The 18,987-nt window shown below is 39.5% G+C and overlaps 1 protein-coding gene across 2 annotated transcripts in view; it reads right to left on the bottom strand.

Moving 5' to 3' along the window:
* DYM (dymeclin) overlaps positions 1–18,987 on the bottom strand; it is a 210,415-nt gene that overhangs the window by 132,758 nt on the left and 58,670 nt on the right. For both annotated transcript variants that reach the window (XM_031507418.2, XM_031507419.2), the window contains exon 9: positions 45–227. In XM_031507418.2, coding sequence (XP_031363278.1) covers positions 45–227 — 183 coding nt within the window. The remainder of the gene's footprint in view (positions 1–44; positions 228–18,987) is intronic.

Genomic DNA, 18,987 nt, shown 5'->3' with positions numbered 1-18,987 from the left:
TCTGCTTCATCAGTTCAGGCTCAGAAGTAAGAACAGATACAAACCTTGCGTGTTCTTGAAGGACATGATGGCTTGCCTGTAGGGGTTTGGGGTGTCTGGAGTGTCAGTCAGGTTGGCCAGGACCAGCAGCAGCAGCAGGCTCTGGCTCGCCAGAGGGGAGCACTGCTCCAGCTGGGCTGATGCTTTGCTGCCCACCCCACCCAGCGTGAACACTGTCCACAGGCCAGCTGCAGAGAAAAAACCAACAAATAACAGGCTTGGTCATATTTTAATAAACAAGGCTATTTTAGAGAGTAGGTTTAGACTAGATATTGGAACAAAATCCTTCCCTGTGAGGGTGGGGAGACCCTGGCACAGGGTGCCCAGAGCAGCTGTGGCTGCCCCTGGATCCCTGGGAGTGTCCAAGGCCAGGCGGGCTGGGGCTTGGAGCAGCCTGGGACACTGGAAGGTGTCCCTGCCCATGGCAGGGGGTGGCACTGGATGGGCTTTAAGGTCCTTCCATCCAAACCATTCTCTGATTCCACACAGTTTTACATTGTGCACATACAGCTCCAATAGTAAGGCATAATGTATAAAGCCAATGCAGTGTCCCCAGAGGCTTCTTGAAAAAACTCTCATTATCACATCGCTTAAACTTTAATGATTGGGCCCCAAATGCAGAGTAATTTTCATACTTACAGCACTAAAAATAATTAACTACAATACCAAACTACTGCATTTGAAATTCCTGTTGTAATTACAGCTGGGTTGGTGAAACCAAATGACCAACTACATGCCCAAATACTGATTAGAGGAGAAGGAGCCTCAGAGAAGGATTAAAGGACTCCCATCATCCCTCTATAGCAAGTCCATTAGTCCTTATACCATTGCCACTGCTCAAGAGAGTGTATTACAGCACTGAAAAAAACTAAGAAAAACACCAAAACTGAAACAGAGATGCTGCAGACTCAGCATTATTGGAGTTCAGAGTCAGAGGAAAGGATAAAACCTCTATGTTTATCACATCTGGGCTCTTGACACATTCATTACAAGGGGATAATAAGCAGCCCCTCCCAAACACATAGTATTAGATTCATCCCCAAATGCCTGCTAACAGTTCATTTTTTTGAGTGTATCTTGAAATTTTATGGCAGAGACTAAGCATTTCATCAAAATATTCATTTAACAGGTCAAAGCTTTTGAGTTAAAAAATAGTAAGTTCTACTTAAAGAAAGGTAAATCCTTATTTCTTCTTTTAATAAATGTCTAAATCAAAAATTAAATACAACACACCTTCCTAAAGAAAACAGAAAAATTAAGAACAGTCTTTTTGTCATTAAGATTCAAGGTGTGAATAATAAAAACTAGTAAGCCATTTGAATGTAAAATACTACAGTATAACCAGTTAAAAGAATTTCAAGCTATCCAATGAGCATTTAGCCCTATAAAATTTCAAGCCATCCAATGAGCATTTTTCTTCAAATGTAATTATACAGTCAGATTATGTAACAAACCAGTGCTCCCTCATTAGGACAAATGAAGGACAATTACTGCCAAGTCATAGGCAAGGGGACTAATGCCACTCAGTGTTAAGCAGCTTGAGAGAGTTCTTATAATAAAAAGTACTATGACTGCAGCCTTCTTAGCAAGAATTTCTTGTTATATTAGTAACCCTTTATCACCATGTTTTTCATCCACTGTTCTTACCAGAATGAATGATGTTTGCCATTAAGTTTTCCACATGAAACCAAAGAGGTAACATGCAAAGAAACTGTTTTAAAAACCTGAAACAACTGTACATTTATCATCACATGTCAAAGAAATTAAAATTCATCAGATTTCCATTCTTAGTGTAGTTCTTGTTTTTAATTTTCTACCACCTCATCCTTCTGTGGCTACTATCTGCCATTACACCTTTCCTCAATAGTTAGGAAAAGAGGGATATGGCCAAAACATCAGTGATTAATCTGAATCTTCCACCAGGGAGAACAAAGTCACAATGTGCAAGAGACACCTGCACATGAATATGTGGCCCAAGTGACCTCCTGAAGTTCTCTTGTTTGTTGGCAAGTCCTCCAGAAAACCAACCCCATGTAACAGGTTCATAACATTCCTTTCTGTTGCAAGGGCAGTGTCACATTAGGTGCTAAGTATTGGCTGATGTTTCCAACACACTCAAGTTAAAAACATTTTAAAGGAAAATATTATTTCTGATCATAAACATCACACTAAAATGCTAAATAGGTAAAGAGCCTGGGAAGATAGAGGAACAGGAAGTTTCTAGCTGTATGTAGCAGTATGTTCACAATATCTGAAATATTACTTAATTAAACCTAATTTTATATTTATGCATATTTTCAAATTACAAGACTGTATTTAACTTCTTTAACATGCAAAACAAAGTAACTTATACTGCACTCTCTTAGAAGCTTTCCTTACTATATTCTTTTCAGATCTGAAGTTAACAGAAAACACAGAAGAATAGACACTGATACAGTGTGGACAGAATAATATTTCAGATTCTGCTTCTTCAGAACATCACAGGAAAAAAACCAACAGGATAAAAGGAAGAAAATTTCATGTTTAAAAGGGATGAAGGCCAGGCTGGACAGGGCTTAGGGTGACCTGGGATAGTGGAAGGGGTGGGAATGAGATGTGCTTTGAAATCCCTTCCAAACCAAACCATTCTACGATTCCATGATTCCATGAAAATTCCTGTTTAAGCCAACAGGATAGCCACAGATGACTGCAACAGTATTAGTTCTGCCTGGCATCATTACAGGCATGAAGTGAAATTTGCCTAAATGCTATAACATATAAACTGGATTTCTTTCACATTGAGGTTTCTTTTATTTTACTTCTATCCTCTTGTTATTTTTTTAATACACCACAAGAGAAATACAAATTCCAGATGTTTTTGTAAAGCTTTCTACATCTCTGGGAGGTGGCAAAGATAAGCTAGGGTTCTCAAAACCAAACCACTAAACTGCAAAAAGGAGGGAAGGGTCAACAGTGTCATGAGGCACACTGCTTCTGAAGATTTATAAAATCTTCAAAAGGCTCTACAGTACTAAATACTACCTTTCTGGTCCCAATTAAAAGTCTGATGAAGTCAATAATCCACAACCCTGAAACAGTCTCTTCAATGTTGTTGTGGTTTAATACCACACAACCAATCATTCTCTCCTCTCTGGTGAGATGGGGAAGAGAACTGAGAGAAAACACAAAACACGTGGGTTGAGATGAAGGCAATTCAATAGAACTGAAAAAGAAGTGAAAATTGTGATGATGGTGATGATGATGATAACAATAATGATAAAATATTATACAGAGGAAGTGATGCACAGTGCAGTTGCTTACCACCTGCTGCAGACCCTGAGGCAACACCCCCTGTTTTATTGCTCAGCGTTACAGGATTTGGGATATTCCTTCAACCAGTTGGGTCAGCTGTCCTGACTGAGTCCCCTCCCAGTTTCTTGTGCCTTAAGAAACCTTGAAGCTCATCCCATCCTAACCCCTGCCATGGGCAGGGACACCTTCCACTATCCCAGGTTACTCCAAGCCCTGTCCAACCTGATCTGGAACGCTTTCAGGGTTTTCCAGCCACAGCTGCTCTGGGAAACCTGTGCTAGGGCTTCCCACCCTCACAGACAAGGATTTCTTCCGAAATTATGAGAAGCTGACAAGTCCTTGATGCAGCATAAGCATGATTTAACAAGGACTAAAACAGCAGGGTGGTATCAACATTGCCCAGCACTGCAACAGTATCCAAGCTGAAACCAAGACAAACATTTAGGTATTTGGATCACAAACTTCACTTACACGGTTTACTATTTTCTGCAGCAGAATACTTTCAATTGCATTTCTCTAATACTTGTCCATAATTTATAACTGTGTCCAGCTCTGGGCTCTCCATTACAAGAGGCACATGGAGCTCTTGGAGCAGGTCCAGTGAAAAGTGACACATATACTGACGGGCCTGGAGCGTCTAAGGAGGACAGGCTGGGGAGGAGGAAGGAGCTGGGGCTGTTCAGGTTGTGAGAGGGCCCTCAGCCCTCTGTGTCCCTGAGTGTTCCTATGTATCCCTGGGTGTCCCTGTGTGTCCCTGTATGTCCCTGGGTGTCCCTGGGTGCAGGGAGGGGCAGAGCAGAACCCAGGCTCTGCTCCAGGCCCAGCAATGGCACCAGAGCCACAGACAGGGACTGAGCCCAGCAATTCCCCTGCACTGGAGGCACAACTTCTGCCCTGAACAGAGACCAGACAGGGGTGGAGTCTCCCTCACCAGAGATATTCCAGAGCCCTCTGGACACAATCCTGTGCCCTGTGCTCTGGGATGGCCCTGCTGGAGCAGGGAGGTGGAGCAGCAGATGTGCCACTGTAGCCCCTTCCAGCCTGACCAGATCTGGGATACACTGATTTAACGTTATTTCTTGACTCAGTCCCACATGGAACCACATTGCTAGAAGTTTTGTGAATTGGAGAACTGTAAAATTCTGCTAATTATTTCTGGAAAATACTCAAATACTTTAATAAGGAACCAACTGTTTTAACCTTTAAAACCAAATTAACAGATTCGTTTTGCCCCTCTCTCCCACTAAATAAGCAACCACAGGCTTTTTTTCCCTGTTCATACAACTCTATGTAAGGCAGAGCAAGAAAAGCAGGTCATAAAAGCAAAATATATTATTTTCCAACAGTGAAGCTGAGATTTTCTGTGAGATGGCTGGAAACACAGTTTACAGCCCTGAAAACAAACCCAGGACTTTAATCTAGTTTGACAGTCTGTGAAACAACACTTAATGGCAAAATGAAGTTATGACACAGACATCAAAATAGAACTTTCTTTCACCTGACTGTTATTTGATGTAAACACAACTCTGCAGAAATCTCAGCCTAATGCCTGGTCTCTGTTACACAATGAGATACAAGTAAGGTTCATGTTTGTACTTATTTCAAAAAAGTTTAAACATACTTATTTATAGTTTCACAATAATAAAAAGAATTTTAAGAGTTTGACTTTGAAACCAACAGTGCAGAAGATACTCTAAAAATTTATCACACTCATATAAAGAATTGCAGCTTACAGTCAACAACTTCTAACACTGTCTACCATTATTGAAGTCAGCAGATCAACCGACTGTGAGCTATAATTGATTTTTGAGCTCTCCTGGATTAGTTATTAAACTAGTTGTAATTCTTCTGCAGAATGTATTATTCACCTTTCAACCTTCAGTGTCAAGGCTCAGAAGACAAACTCTCTGACTTCTTATGCTGGACAGAGCATTAAATTAATGCCAAGGAAATTGGAGTTACTTACTTCCAAGTTTCTTTCTAGGAAATTAGTATTGTTTAGGGTTTTTTTTTAATCTAATAGTAGCTCAAAAATTCAATTAAAGTAATCACTGAACTTCAACCTTTCCTTTGAACATCCTTCATTGCATTTAAATATAGGCATTAAATTGCAATTAATACTGGCAAAGCCTTTTTGAGCCTGTCTCTCCTCACTGGAGCTTGGTAAAAGGGCAGATCCTTCCCTCATTCCCCATCACATAACCCACATCCTCTCAAACATATTTAGCATCCTCCTAATGAGTTTTTTATTGCTTTTGACAGTATTTTGCTGAGGGCACCAACTTGAGGTGCTGCCCTCAGGCTGCTTTTGAGATTGAATAGAACAAAATAAAGAGTTTTAGTAGACATGAAGATTTTCAAAAAGTCTCTTGATCTCTCCCTGTCATTTTGACATTTCCAAAACAACAATCCTGCTCCCTTGTTGCAAAAATGGAAAGAACACAAATAGATGAGGCTACAGAAGCTGGCAAAGCCAGTGTTAAATATCAGAAAGAAAACTCAACCACAGGAAAAAAAGCCCAAAACAGAAGAGATCTAACTTATGGTTAGTAATACATCCAAGTCCTAGCTCCACATTCTGCTTTCTTATTTCTGAAACTTTTAGCAACCAGAAGATTATCCAATCCTTGCAATGCTTAAAGATTGTCCAATACAAAGCATCACTAAATAGAAATGATGAAGAATTAAAGCAAAAGTGATTTTCACTGCATCTAATTGTACCATCATATAGTTCTTCCACTAAAACCAGCAAATAGCATATTATTAAAAAACATTACAATTACTGTTTATTTCTTATTACACTCAAGCAGCAGCACTGGGAACTTGAGTGTTGTTTTTTTAACGCTTATTATGTGTGTCACTTTTCTTAAGTCAATTCAATAGTTCTCACACTGTGGTCTGATGAACACTTTCTGGTGGCCCATGGAGAGCTGGCAGTTCACATTGTGCTGGCTCTTGTCCTTGTTTCCAGCTGCTACATTGTGTTAGAAGAAAGCTAAAAATACATAAATACTTTCCTACGATTACTTTTCCATGCAAGTAATTTCTCAAGTTGCCACGGGGATGTTATGTGATAATGAATGGGAGAGGAAAAAGAGGTCCATGGAATCATGAATAGGGATCAGTGAGGCAACTGCTGTATCAGGGGCATTTTATACTTTATAAAGCACATCTTCAACATCTCAGATCTTTAGTTAAGGAACTTAATCTGCAAACTGTGAAGAACCAGGAGTACACTTGCTTAAGAGACTATAAAAACAGAAGCTACATTAATTTTAGGGGAAGTCCTACTGCAGACTCGGGACGATTCATTACAGAAAGAAACTAGCAAAGCTGAAGTATAGGAAATATGGAATCATTTTCACATGGTTTATGAATCTGCATGTTAAATATTCCACTCTTGAGCAACATTAAACTCATCTGTAGCATAAACACACTGACACACAAACTACAAACTGTGATTGAAAAAGTCAATCTGATGACTGTAGACTTTTTAACTAGGGAAATTGTAAAAACTCAGAAGCACAAAAATGGCTGTCCTAAATATTACAGCAACTTTTTGTTTGCCGTCACTTTTAAATTGCAGTAACTTTTCCAACTGGACCAAGTTCCCATAAATGATAGGTTTTTTGAAACATTTCACCTGGCATGGTAATACAAATGGCAAAAGTAACAATTTTTAAGTTTCAGCAATATTTTTCATGGTCTTCATTGTCCAGCATTGGATTAACAGGATTAACCCAAACTAGCATGAGACATAGGAGAAGTTCTACAAACAGCAATAAATGAATAGTTTCTGGGTGTCAGACAGTGTAGCAAAATAAATTTGTATTTTAAATAGTGGTTTTCTAGCTGCTCTCTAAGTCATCAGCAGGCTGCAGCAAGAATTCACAAGTGGGAGACACTACATTTAAACACCTTTTGAGACAACAGTTATGTACCAATCCATCTTGACTCTATTTCTTGTTTGGAACACAGGAATGGCATATGATGTGTGTCAGAGTAAATGTGTGATCACTTGGAACTCCATATTCAGGCTTAAAATCCCACTGAACTATGACTTAGTCCTTAGTGCAAGGTCAGAGTCATACAATTTACACAGATGATTGCCATGGCTTTATTTCAGGTGTTGTGTTATATTTCAGTTGCTTTACTACTATATTTTAAGTATTTAATTCCTAAATACTACAGGAAAGTGACTGAAATGCTATAGAAAGATTAAATGCATGTTTTAGATTACTTCTTTAAATGTCAAAAAGAATTATAGAAGTGATTTAAAAACCAAGTTATTTTCTTCTCAACAAATCACTGCAGCAGAACAACTGCTCTATATTTCATAGATTTCAACTGGCTCATTGAAATACATGACTGAGTATGACTTAATTGTTTGAGGGTTTTCACACCTAATAACACTATTGTAAAGGAGACCAGTATTTCATCCTCCCTGCCAAGAACAGCAGAAGGTAGTTGTTTCTGTGGAGCCAAGCTCTGCAACATCAGCTCCCTGCCTGCCCCACTCCGGGGCACAGCCTCTCCAGGAATAGCCAAGCTCCTGTCTCTGTAGCCACACATTTCAAACACATCCCAAGCATTTGAATTTTTGATGTCACCATTGCTGCCAGTGCTGCAGCAGGAAAGGAAAGCCACAGCGAATGGCTGGGGTGAAGTGGAGGAGGCACTGGGGAAAAGACAGACCAGGAAATCTCTACATAAACCCTCTAAAGCCAGAGAAGCACTGATGAGCCTGAGGTGCCCAGGGCTGTGATGTCATTAACACATTCTGGAAGCAGTTTTTCAGGAAATGAATCATGGAAGCAAGTGAAATGCAAAGATGTATTAGGTAACTGTGTCCATCCCCTATTCATGCAATAGTGTTCCCTCCAGTACAGCTTGTTATTCTATCCAGACTAATTTTAAGGACTAGTAATGGAGCTTGAACCACATCCTTTGGGAAGCATGTTCCATAATCTAATAAACCTCAATGTTAAGATTTTTTTCCTAATATTCAGCTAAACATTACTTTATTCAGCTTCATCTACTTATTCCTTTAAGTGGTTCTATGTAATACCATAAAACATTTCTGCCCCAGTTCAGTGTTTATAGCCCTTAAATAAAAGGCACAGTCAGGTCTCCTTTGTTGCCCAGCCAAATTACATACACACATTTTTCTTTCTTTTCTTTTAAAGTCTTTTCCAGTTTGCTTCCTGCAATTAATCCCAGCTCCAATACTTTGCATGACCTTTCAAATGTCATGGAACTGAAAAAGATTCCAAACACTAAATTGCATAGATTGATAAATAAGTATATCCCTCATTTCACTGCAAAAACAGTGTTTATTTAGCTTTAAACCACTCATCTCCCTTTTTATCATTATATCTCAGGATATAGTGACAAGACCATGAAGCTCAGCTACAGACTTGCATTCTCATGAAAGCTTTTGACACCACAGAGGAATCAGAAATGTAGAAGACATCCCCCCAAAAGGTATTTAATCTGATAAATTACAAAAGCATACAAAACCAAAGAAAGTACCAGTAAACTCAGTAAAATAATATTACCTATAACTATATTACTATATTATATTATATATTATTTACAGTTGGACTTGATGATCTTCGAGGTCTTTCCCAAACTTGATGATTTCATGAGTCTATGATAAATTTAACATTTCCAGATGGGGTCTACTTCTTTTATTTGTCCAGAGATGCTGAAGCACAAACTAGCTTCATTAGCTGGAAATCCCCAATGACATTTTTATTATATGTAGTTGGAGTATGAATAGTAGAAATACCCAGAGACAGACACCTTGAAGAATTAAGCAAAGCAAATTACATAAAATACTTCAGAATCAAAAGGCCAAATAAGGCTGGGGATAACTCTAACAAACCATTAATTCACTTTTAGAAATACATTAAAAATAACTATAGGAGGAGAACATCTAAAGCAAGGAATGTTCACATTTTTATTAAACCAAGTCCTGGTCTGTTGCTGGCTCCTTTGGACACAAATAATACATCTTCCGAGATGGAACAATATTCCTGCTGCACATTTGAAGACTGCCCAGTATAACTGAAGCTGCAAATGTGACCACAATATCAAGAAAAAATAAATAAAGGTTTTATGGTATTATACAAGAGCAAAATACCACAGTATTATGACTACTTGGAACCCGGGAAACTAAGTGCATGCCTGAAGAGAGTGAGAGAGAGGAAAACGAATGAGAAATGTGGGAAAAACTGCAAATCCACCCAGCGTTGTATTTAATTTTAGAGGAACTGTCTGACTCAATCATCTATCAACCTTGGAATAGCAAACCTCATGCCAACAACAAGTTCACATATAGACATTAAAAAGGAGTTGTTGCATGGTGGGCTTTAGGGGCTTCTTTTGGTTTGGGTTATTTTGGTGGGATTTTGGGGAGAGAAGGTTAGTTCTTGGAGGGATTTTGTTCAGACTTTTATTTTTTAATTATTATTTATTTAATTATTTTTGTTTTTAATAGAAAACTCCTCTGGCTGCTCCCCAGGGTACCATCCTGGTAATATTACTGTTCTTGTCAGAATGCAAGGGAACACAGTGAATGGGTATAATTCAACCAATTGTGGAGCTTCCAGTAACATCTTCTGTTGACTCTATCAAGCAAAATATGAGGCAGAAACAAACACAGAAACATGTTATAAAATAAACATCCTGGCAGTATTATTTTTAAATAGTGCTAATCAGGGTATTGATATTAACTAATGCTTTTGATGTAGGACCCTCGGGAGAACTTCATCCTCACACACAGTAGAGAAGGGAGAAGAAGAAATCCAGACAACCAATGAAAGAAATGACCTGTAAAGTTGCTAGACAGGTCAAGGCATCCAAGAAATTACTTTTCCAGAGCAGTTAGATTTTTGTATCAGTTAGTGAGTTTAGCACACTGCTTCTGTTGGTTTGTTGTGGCTGCAGGCACTCAATTCACTCATATTCCCTATAAGAGGAACAAGGAATAGCCAGCACAGTAAAGTCAGCACAGACCTGCTGCTTCCCTCCTAGACCTAAGTTTCACTCCTCCGATATTGTGAAGCACTTCACCAGTGGTACCTTCAGCACTTCCAGTCAGCTTCTCTATCAGCCTTCAGGAGAGCATTCAAAAACAATTAAACAAAACTCCTAATATAGCTGAAAAACTTGGAGTTCCACAGCTTAGGAATGCTCTGGCTGCCACCCGTATTCCTGAAATCTGCTGACACTCCTTGGAGCCTGCCACCTTTCTGCAGCACAATGGGCATGTTACTTTTTAACCCAGCAAGCATTTCTTAACCCCTATTTTTCCTTTAAGAGGTAACATTTTGTTTGTGTGAGGTAAGTCTTCCTCTACACTACCTGCTACTCCAAGGACAAGGAAAACTCAAAGTGTTAATTCTTTTGCTTGAAACCTGGTCCACCAGCAACCACACTGAGCAGGGAAAGTTCCCCCAGGATACTGGAACAGCCTCATGGACCTCATGAGGGGTGCTGCATCCCAAGCTTCACTGGCACGACACTCTGTGGAACACACTTCATGAAAACTCAACATTCAGACAATCTTGCTGCCAGTTTTTCAACAAGTTTCTGCTCGATGTATGCAAACGGCAAGTTTTGGGACCTTGTAACTTGGCCAGATTCAGTAAACTTTAAGAGGGATTGTAAATGGCACATCTCTATCCACAGCTTCACTCCCCTAAGCCCTGATTCCCAAATCTCAAGAGCCTGTTCCAAGGCATGAAGGCTCTAAAACTCCTCAATAAAACAGATGTAAGAATTCAGCATTGGTTAAGTAACATTTTTCCCTAACCTCATTCTCAGAAACAGAAGAACTGTTTTCAATTAAAGCAATGCCAAAAAAAAAAAAAAAAAAAAAAATCTAAAAAAAGAGCCTAAGGAAGATACTCAGCATGAAAAGTTTCACCACAAACAACTGAAGTCTCAAAAAAAACCAAAAAACTATAAGCAATTGAAAATTGGATTTCACTACAGAAAGTGCTCTATAAGCTTATCTTGAGGCATCAATACCAGCTCCAGCCATACAAACATTATTAAAGTGGCAGTTTTAATGATGAAGAATTGAGGAAAGCAGCAGTGCTGAGGAATGAAGTCCTACCCCCAGAACAAGCATGCCACAGGCAAAACTTTTCATTATCTTGACTAGCAGAAAATGCCTCCTCAGCTGAAAGAAGCCAGCATCCCTGCTCCCTCTCGGAGCAGGGCGTGAGCTCCTGCCAAGGCTGACGAGCTGTTTTATGTCAGCACCTGCCCTTTGGCTCTGCTCTCGCACTGACATCAACTCCAGCGGCATCAGACAGGAACACGTTTCTGTCACCAGACACCAAGGCTGGAGCCACACCAACTAAACAGGGCTGCAACGCACGGAACACTGTTTGAAGCCCTCTTATGGATCCAACACCAATCAAATTCCCTCTCTTTTGGGTTGATGGCCAGTGTGGAGGGGATAGTGTTTTAGTGTGTCAAATTTACTGACTATGAAAACAGAATACTATGGGGGGAGAAAAAGGCTGACTAAGTATTACTGACTCTGCCTGCATATTTTTTCCCAGCAAAAACTGATAGTTAACATTGAAATTATACAGAAACATGTGCTAACACTCATCAACTTTACTATTAAAGACAAAAATTACATATATAGTATTGAGAAAGTTTTTGTTCCAAATACTGGTTTGCTAATTTATGGAATGAATTACATAAAGATTTTCATTTATATGAAAAAATATATGTAGAGGCACTTCTCTAGCATGCACGTTCAGTTCCGTAATATTTCATCTTCAGTACCCAAAAATGTTTTTACCACAGGGCAAGGGACTCCTCTGGGCTTTTCCTGTTCCTAAGCATTTTGCAATAGCGCCAAGCCATAAAGGGAAAAGAAGTTTGCTCGCTGGGAGCACAGTTAGGAAATAGTGAGGACAAGCCATTCCTGCCTCTCTGCCATCACCTACAACAGGACTATGCCCATGCCTGAGAAAAAGGAGTTAATATAACTTGTTAGTATGACGTTAAAAATGAAATTTGAGCAGCGTGACTGCCCTCAAGGGTGACACCTGGTACCACCATCTCCAGATTTGCATGTAGATCTCACTTATGTGGAAGCTCCTTGGCAATCCCAAGGTACCCCAGGCAAGCCCTATGATGCACACAAGCTTTGTAGGCCTCCATCATTAGCTGCTGCTCCCTGTGCAGAGACATCCTTTTTAGGCTAACACGTGTGGAGTAGATAATTTGATTATAGTATTTTTCATAAAAAACATTTCTGATATCCCAAACATTCACAAAATCACACAATGATTTGGGAGGAAAGGGACCTTAAAGACCACCTCATTCCAAATCCCTGCCTGCCATGGACAGGGACATCTTCCACTGTCCCAGGCTGCTCCAAGCTCCATCCAGCCTGGCCTGGGACACTCCCAGGGATCCAGGGGCAGCCACAGCTGCTCTGGGCACCCTGTGCCAGGGCCTGCCCACCCTCCCAGCCAGCAATTCCTAATTCCCAATCTCCCATCTGTGCCTGCCCTCTGGCAGTGGGAGCCATTCCCTGTGTGCTGTCCCTGCCTGCCTTGTCCCCAGTCCCTGTGCAGCTCTCCTGGAGCCCCTTGAGGCCCTGGAAAAGGCTCTGAGATCTCCATGGAGCTTCTCTCCTCCAGGATGAAACTCACTCGATATTCCCACAACAATTACTCCGTAAACTTTATGGAAAATCACAAATGCCACCAAACTGCCTGGCAAGAACTGACAGCAGCGTCTTGTGAGAAGGCCTTGTGCAAAACAATTACAATTAGCAAGGTAAGACAATGAGAAATATTCTGTGTGCTGTATTTACATCTTATAAGACCACCTGAAATTGCTTGATAAGTGGGAATCCTACACACATTATCACATGCAAACAGCATGTTTTATTAACCTTGAAGCAAGGTCCAGCAGTTAAAACATGGGGATAAATATCAGGACAGTGGAATTTTATTCCCAGCTGCAATGTCAACTGATTGTGTAATTTTAGCCAAGCTTCAAGCATGTTATTTCCTCTTTTTCCCCCATCTATAAAAATTAGAATTTTCTACTTAATAAGGGCCTTTACATCCTGATGCCCTTGGCCTGAATGTGCATTGTTCCTGAGCTGATGTTCCAATTTCCTAAGAGATCTCTGACCCACTGAAGAGAGTCAGAGCAGATTATATACACACTGGGACTGATTACACACTCGTGTATTTACACACAGCTAGCTAATGATATAGATATATAGGACAAGTCCAATTATACAGATATAATTATATAGATATATAAAAAGACAGATCTTTGCTTGACAGACCCTCTCAGAATGACAATTGCTGAGAGAAGCAGTTCAATAAATATAAACTACTGAACCTGAAATTAGAAGCCAGCAGTGAATTAGACAAATAAACCTAATGCCAAACTTGAAATTATGCAGGCCAAAATATTATTTCCTAGGAATATTTTTGTATTTTGTATTATCTACATTTTTACATATACATTGGCTTTAATGTATTTACATATGTCATATTTGTATATGTTGTATATAGATCTTATAAAACCACTTGAAATTGTTTAAGTGGGAATCTTACAAATTACCACATGCAAGCAGCATGACTCCTAACTAAATGTAATATTGATATAATATATTTTAGATTTATGAAACAATTTATTCTCATATGTAACTTACAGATTTTATTTTTATATCTCTAGGTATTTTGATATTTAAATGGTACATTTTTGTATAAATACACTAAATATATAGATACAGTACACTGGGCCATATATATTTCTATTATTAAACATAAGCATGTTCATATGTTTCTGTATAGTCTGTATTTTATTTGTATTTTATAGTTCTTTGATTATATACATACACATCCACACACAGAACTAGTGAGTACCAAATAACTGTCAAGTGCTGTGGTGTCTACAACATCTCTCATTCTTGGCAGAATTAACTGGATCCAGATTTACCTTCCAGCTGAGAGTAAACTGCTGAAACCTCCCATATATCTACTTTCCTTTCTTTTGCAGACAAGAAAAAAATCTTTGTTCCAAGGTCATGATGTGGCTGCCCTATCCCTGGAAGTGTCCAAGATCAAGCTGGATGGAGCTCTGAAGCAACCTGGTCTAGTGGAAGGTGTCCCTGACCATGGCAGGAGGGTGGAACAAAATTATTCTTCAGGTCTCTTCCAACCCAGGCATTTACAGATTTCTACAATTCTATGAGCTGACTTTTTCCCTAAAAACAAAAAGACCCATCAGTCTCCCACACAGATTCGTCCAAAATTCGTAATTCAAGTATTTTAATTATAAAACATTCAGAGGATTCTTCCAGTTTCCAAGTTTCATATCAAAATGGGATTTATTTTCCCATTTAGCAGCTTTTTAGCATTTATCCTAAGGATTAAGAAACAGGTAAGAAAACAGTTCCGCTTATGAATTCCTAGGTGGCAACAAGACAACTTCAAGTCACCACATTAGGGCTTAGAGGGGATGTCTCTGTTAGAGACCCTGAACAGACAAAAAAGCACCATGACTCAACTGCAGAGAAGGGAGACTACAAAATGTAAAAAGATTAAGTCTTTTCCAAATCAGGAGAAAAAAAAAGGTATATAAGCTTTGGCAAGTTCAATGCAAAACCAGACCAAGTTGAGCCAAAAGTAATTTGGGAACAGCCTGCTAAAGGTATAAAAATCAACAGTAAAAGCTTTTCCAAACAATCTGACAGCTCCTCAAAGAGGCCAACAAGCCATAGAGGCCTTTAGGGAGCACTCTGGGAAGGTCAGGCTCTGGCAAATGAACTACTCTGGGTGCATTTCCCAACACTTTCTGCACACTCCATCAACAGATCTGATGCATGATGACCAGTGAAAGCAACTGCAAACACAACACCAACTGCTTCATTGTCCTCCCTTGGCAAGAGGTCCCCTCCAGCAGCTGAAGGTTCCACAGAAGCACAGAAGGTGAGGGGCAAATGTGTATGTCCTAAACACCAATATCTGGATGGCTGTGGAGCCAGCCAAGAACCAAGATTGTTGTCAGTTGTTTGAAAGAACAGTAATGGGCTGTTGGTAAGAACATGCATGAGAAAGATGACCAGGATGTGGCTGCAGAAGGGGCCATACGGAAGAAGGGCAGCACTTTTCTTGGACATAGCCCCTTCCCTTCCCTTCCCTTCCCTTCCCTTCCCTTCCCTTCCCTTCCCTTCCCTTCCCTTCCCTTCCCTTCCCTTCCCTTCCCTTCCCTTCCCTTCCCTTCCCTTCCCTTCCCTTCCCTTCCCTTCCCTTCCCTTCCCTTCCCTTCCCTTCCCTTCCCTTCCCTTCCCTTCCCTTCCCTTCCCTTCCCTTCCCTTCCCTTCCCTTCCCTTCCCTTCCCTTCCCTTCCCTTCCCTTCCCTTCCCTTCCCTTCCCTTCCCTTCCCTTCCCTTCCCTTCCCTTCCCTTCCCTTCCCTTCCCTCTCATTTATCCACCCCTCTCTTCCTCTTCCCTTTCACTCTACTCCTTTATCCAAAATCCACCACCATGTGCTCATACTAGAAAAACAGGGACTAACACACCAGTTTCCATGCCAAGTGTGTAATTCATGAGGAAAGCTTCCTAAACTTTTGTGGACCCTCTGACTTTTGTCATTCCTTCTGACCCCGAACATCTGGGGCCTCCTTCCCCTAACGCATCAGACATCACAGGCCAAACAAGAGGCTGCCTTTGGAGCAACAGCCTTCAACTGAAGGATCAGGATAAGATTCAGGGGGAAATGCAGAATTCTTTAAGAAATGCAGTATTTTTATATTGTCCCATTAGACTCAACACCCACATTAAGCCCTGAAAATTTCACACCTAAGAATCCTCACCACAAATACAACTATAGTTAAGCCAAGCTTGTCTTGCTGAAGTTTGAGTAATTAAAAGAAGCATCAGCAGTTGCAGAAACACCTAACTCCAAATTAAGGAATAGTCCAACCTAGTTATAACAGTAAAAGCTCTAGTTTTAACTCAAACATCTAAAATCAGCATTAATTTGAGTAAATATGCCTTACACATTCAAGCAGCATCTATGGACTTTGTTAACTAATTATTAATTATCATCTGAAACAAGCCCAAAAGAAAAACCAAAAATAAAGATACTGCTTAATTAATATACTTTTAAGCAAGCACAGCACTGATTTGTTTGAGGAAAGCATGAATTAAAGAACTCCAAAATATATCCAGAACAAATTGGAAAAAGAAAATGTACAATATATCAACTATTGCATTCTAAGCTTTTATTTCCTCCCACACCTCTCACACAGACATAAGAATTTAATGATAAGACACCCCCCCACATACACACACATGATTGCAATTGATGCATAGTGGACCACTTTTAATTCTAGCTGAAAGAATTTGGCACTCTATCCTATTAAAAAATCTCTTCCTACACTTGTGGAAGGACACAATGACAGCTCCACTATGGACACCACACTCCATGAAGAATTCTATCGAGCACAATACCCATACTAACCAGACAGAACTATATATTTTAATTTACACAGTCATTACTTCTTTTCAAAACATGCCTCCTAAGGCAGAAAAAGTGACAAGACAAAGGGATTGATTTGTACATAAGGTGAAATGATTATTTAGTACTCATTTTCCATCGTTAGTAATTGCATTGTGCTTGTCTCAAATATGTGCCAAACCACAGTGAAAATCTAATTTAAAATTAATTAACTGGAGAACTCTACATACATGCCGAAGCTAACTTCTACAAAGCTTCTATCCTTTAAAAATTGACTTCTACAATTTGCAAATATGCCAGTTCTTGACATACCAATAGGATGCTGGAATGACTTAAAAAGTTACTCCAAATATTTGAGCATGCCATCAGTTTCAGCAGACTCGTGGTGGCTGTGGTGGGGAGAGAGAGTGCAAAACACAGAAGGGAAAAAAAGATACTATTAAAAAGACAGGAAGAGAAACACTGTAAGAGTGATTGAGAACACATTATTTTCCAATACACAAACTGCAAAAGCTCATAAGGTTATTTTTTGTTCTTCCAGTGAAAATACTAAGAAGCCAAATGGCAAAGATAAACATTTTCTATTTAGCAAGGACAAAAATTCCCCAAGTAGCTACATATAATATGACAAATCATTATCCTGACTAGACAAGCTACACAGATTACATTTAAATCATTTTAGTTGACTACTCAGGAAAATAATTATTAAATTTTATTGTCTATACATTGTTCAAAGTAAGTTTACCTTCTGTTCTAAAAAACATTTTTAAGTCAACAGAGTGCACCAAGGGAACAGGACAACCATGGAGGAAGAGACAAGAGTAATAGTTAACTGCTTATTTTCTTTGTGTCACTTGATGCACAAGTTTACTTGAAGTAAACTTCCACAGTCCCATGAGAGCCCATATTAAATGTAATGTATTTTCTATTTATAAAGCAGCACCAGCATAAATGGCAAACACACCCAGACCAGCCACACACAATAGCTTTCCCTGCATTTGTTCATCTTAATGCTGCAATTAAATCACTTGTCTCTACCAAGTGCTGTCACCAGGACTTTGTTTTCTGACTGCTACAGCAGTTTAAAATTGTTTGTTTGGGAAACAGTACAAATTCTGCAAAGTTTCAGAATGTTTTCGAACTGGGGCTAGGGAAGGCAAAAGTATCTCAAAAAAGGAAAAATTTATATAAATCTTCATTAATAAGCAATTTGAACCAATACAGCAATTATACAAAAAAATGCACTGACAGCAGCCACAGCATGTTAAAAGGTTGTAGAAAAATTAAACAGAACATTGGGCAAGAATAGGAACGTGGCTAATGAGCACATTTTCCATCTAGGCTAAGACTATTTCAGGACAACTCTCTTAATTGCAAAAATGTAAAATGCTGCACTTCCAATTGCATAAAGCCTTTACATAACAAGCAGTTCTCTAACCTAGATTACATGTGATTCCTGTCCAAAAACAACAGTGACAACAATCAGAGGCTCTATAGTTTCTGTCCATCTCCCAGGCTGCTTGCACCAAGAAACAACAAACACCACCTTGAGGGTGATGCTGTGCAGCAAGTCCCAAATTTAACTTTTTACAGAAAAGACAGCACACAAAATCCCTGAACTGAAAAACGGGAGAGGAAGTCAAGGAGAGGGAAAAAAGCCTGAAACCACTAAAGATTTCTCCATAGCGAAGTCAGATTATCTTTAAGCATTTTGGCAAACTCCACTCGATGATCACTAAGCTATTACTGAGATTGGCTGAAACAGCAGGCCTGCCACTAGAACTTGTTGTGTGCAGATCTTTGATTTTGGAAGCAGATGCTCCAGATGCTGTTTGAGAGAAACCTTGGAAGACCAATGCTGCTTCTGGAAATGGCAATGGAAGAACATCTTGCCACCTCTCAGTTCTTGGTCACAAGACAATTTAAAGAGGTTGACTAGAAGTCATCGCAAAAGCTTTCTCAACACAGCTATTTGATTCATTTCACAAAATGTTTGGCAACAGGAAAGTTCATGGAGAATCACAAGTAAGGTCAGATTTAGTAGCAATGAAGTCCCCTATTTAGTCAAGAAAGGGAATGTGTCTGTTTGGTATAGTCCTAGACTTGCCATATTCTTTTAAGGATTCTGCTTTA

The sequence above is a fragment of the Lonchura striata genome, chromosome Z (assembly GCF_046129695.1).
Source record: "Lonchura striata isolate bLonStr1 chromosome Z, bLonStr1.mat, whole genome shotgun sequence".
Classification (NCBI taxonomy): Eukaryota; Metazoa; Chordata; class Aves; order Passeriformes; family Estrildidae; genus Lonchura; species Lonchura striata.
The sequence above is the reverse complement of the archived record's forward strand: the minus strand, read 5'-3'. Positions and strand labels throughout refer to the sequence as shown.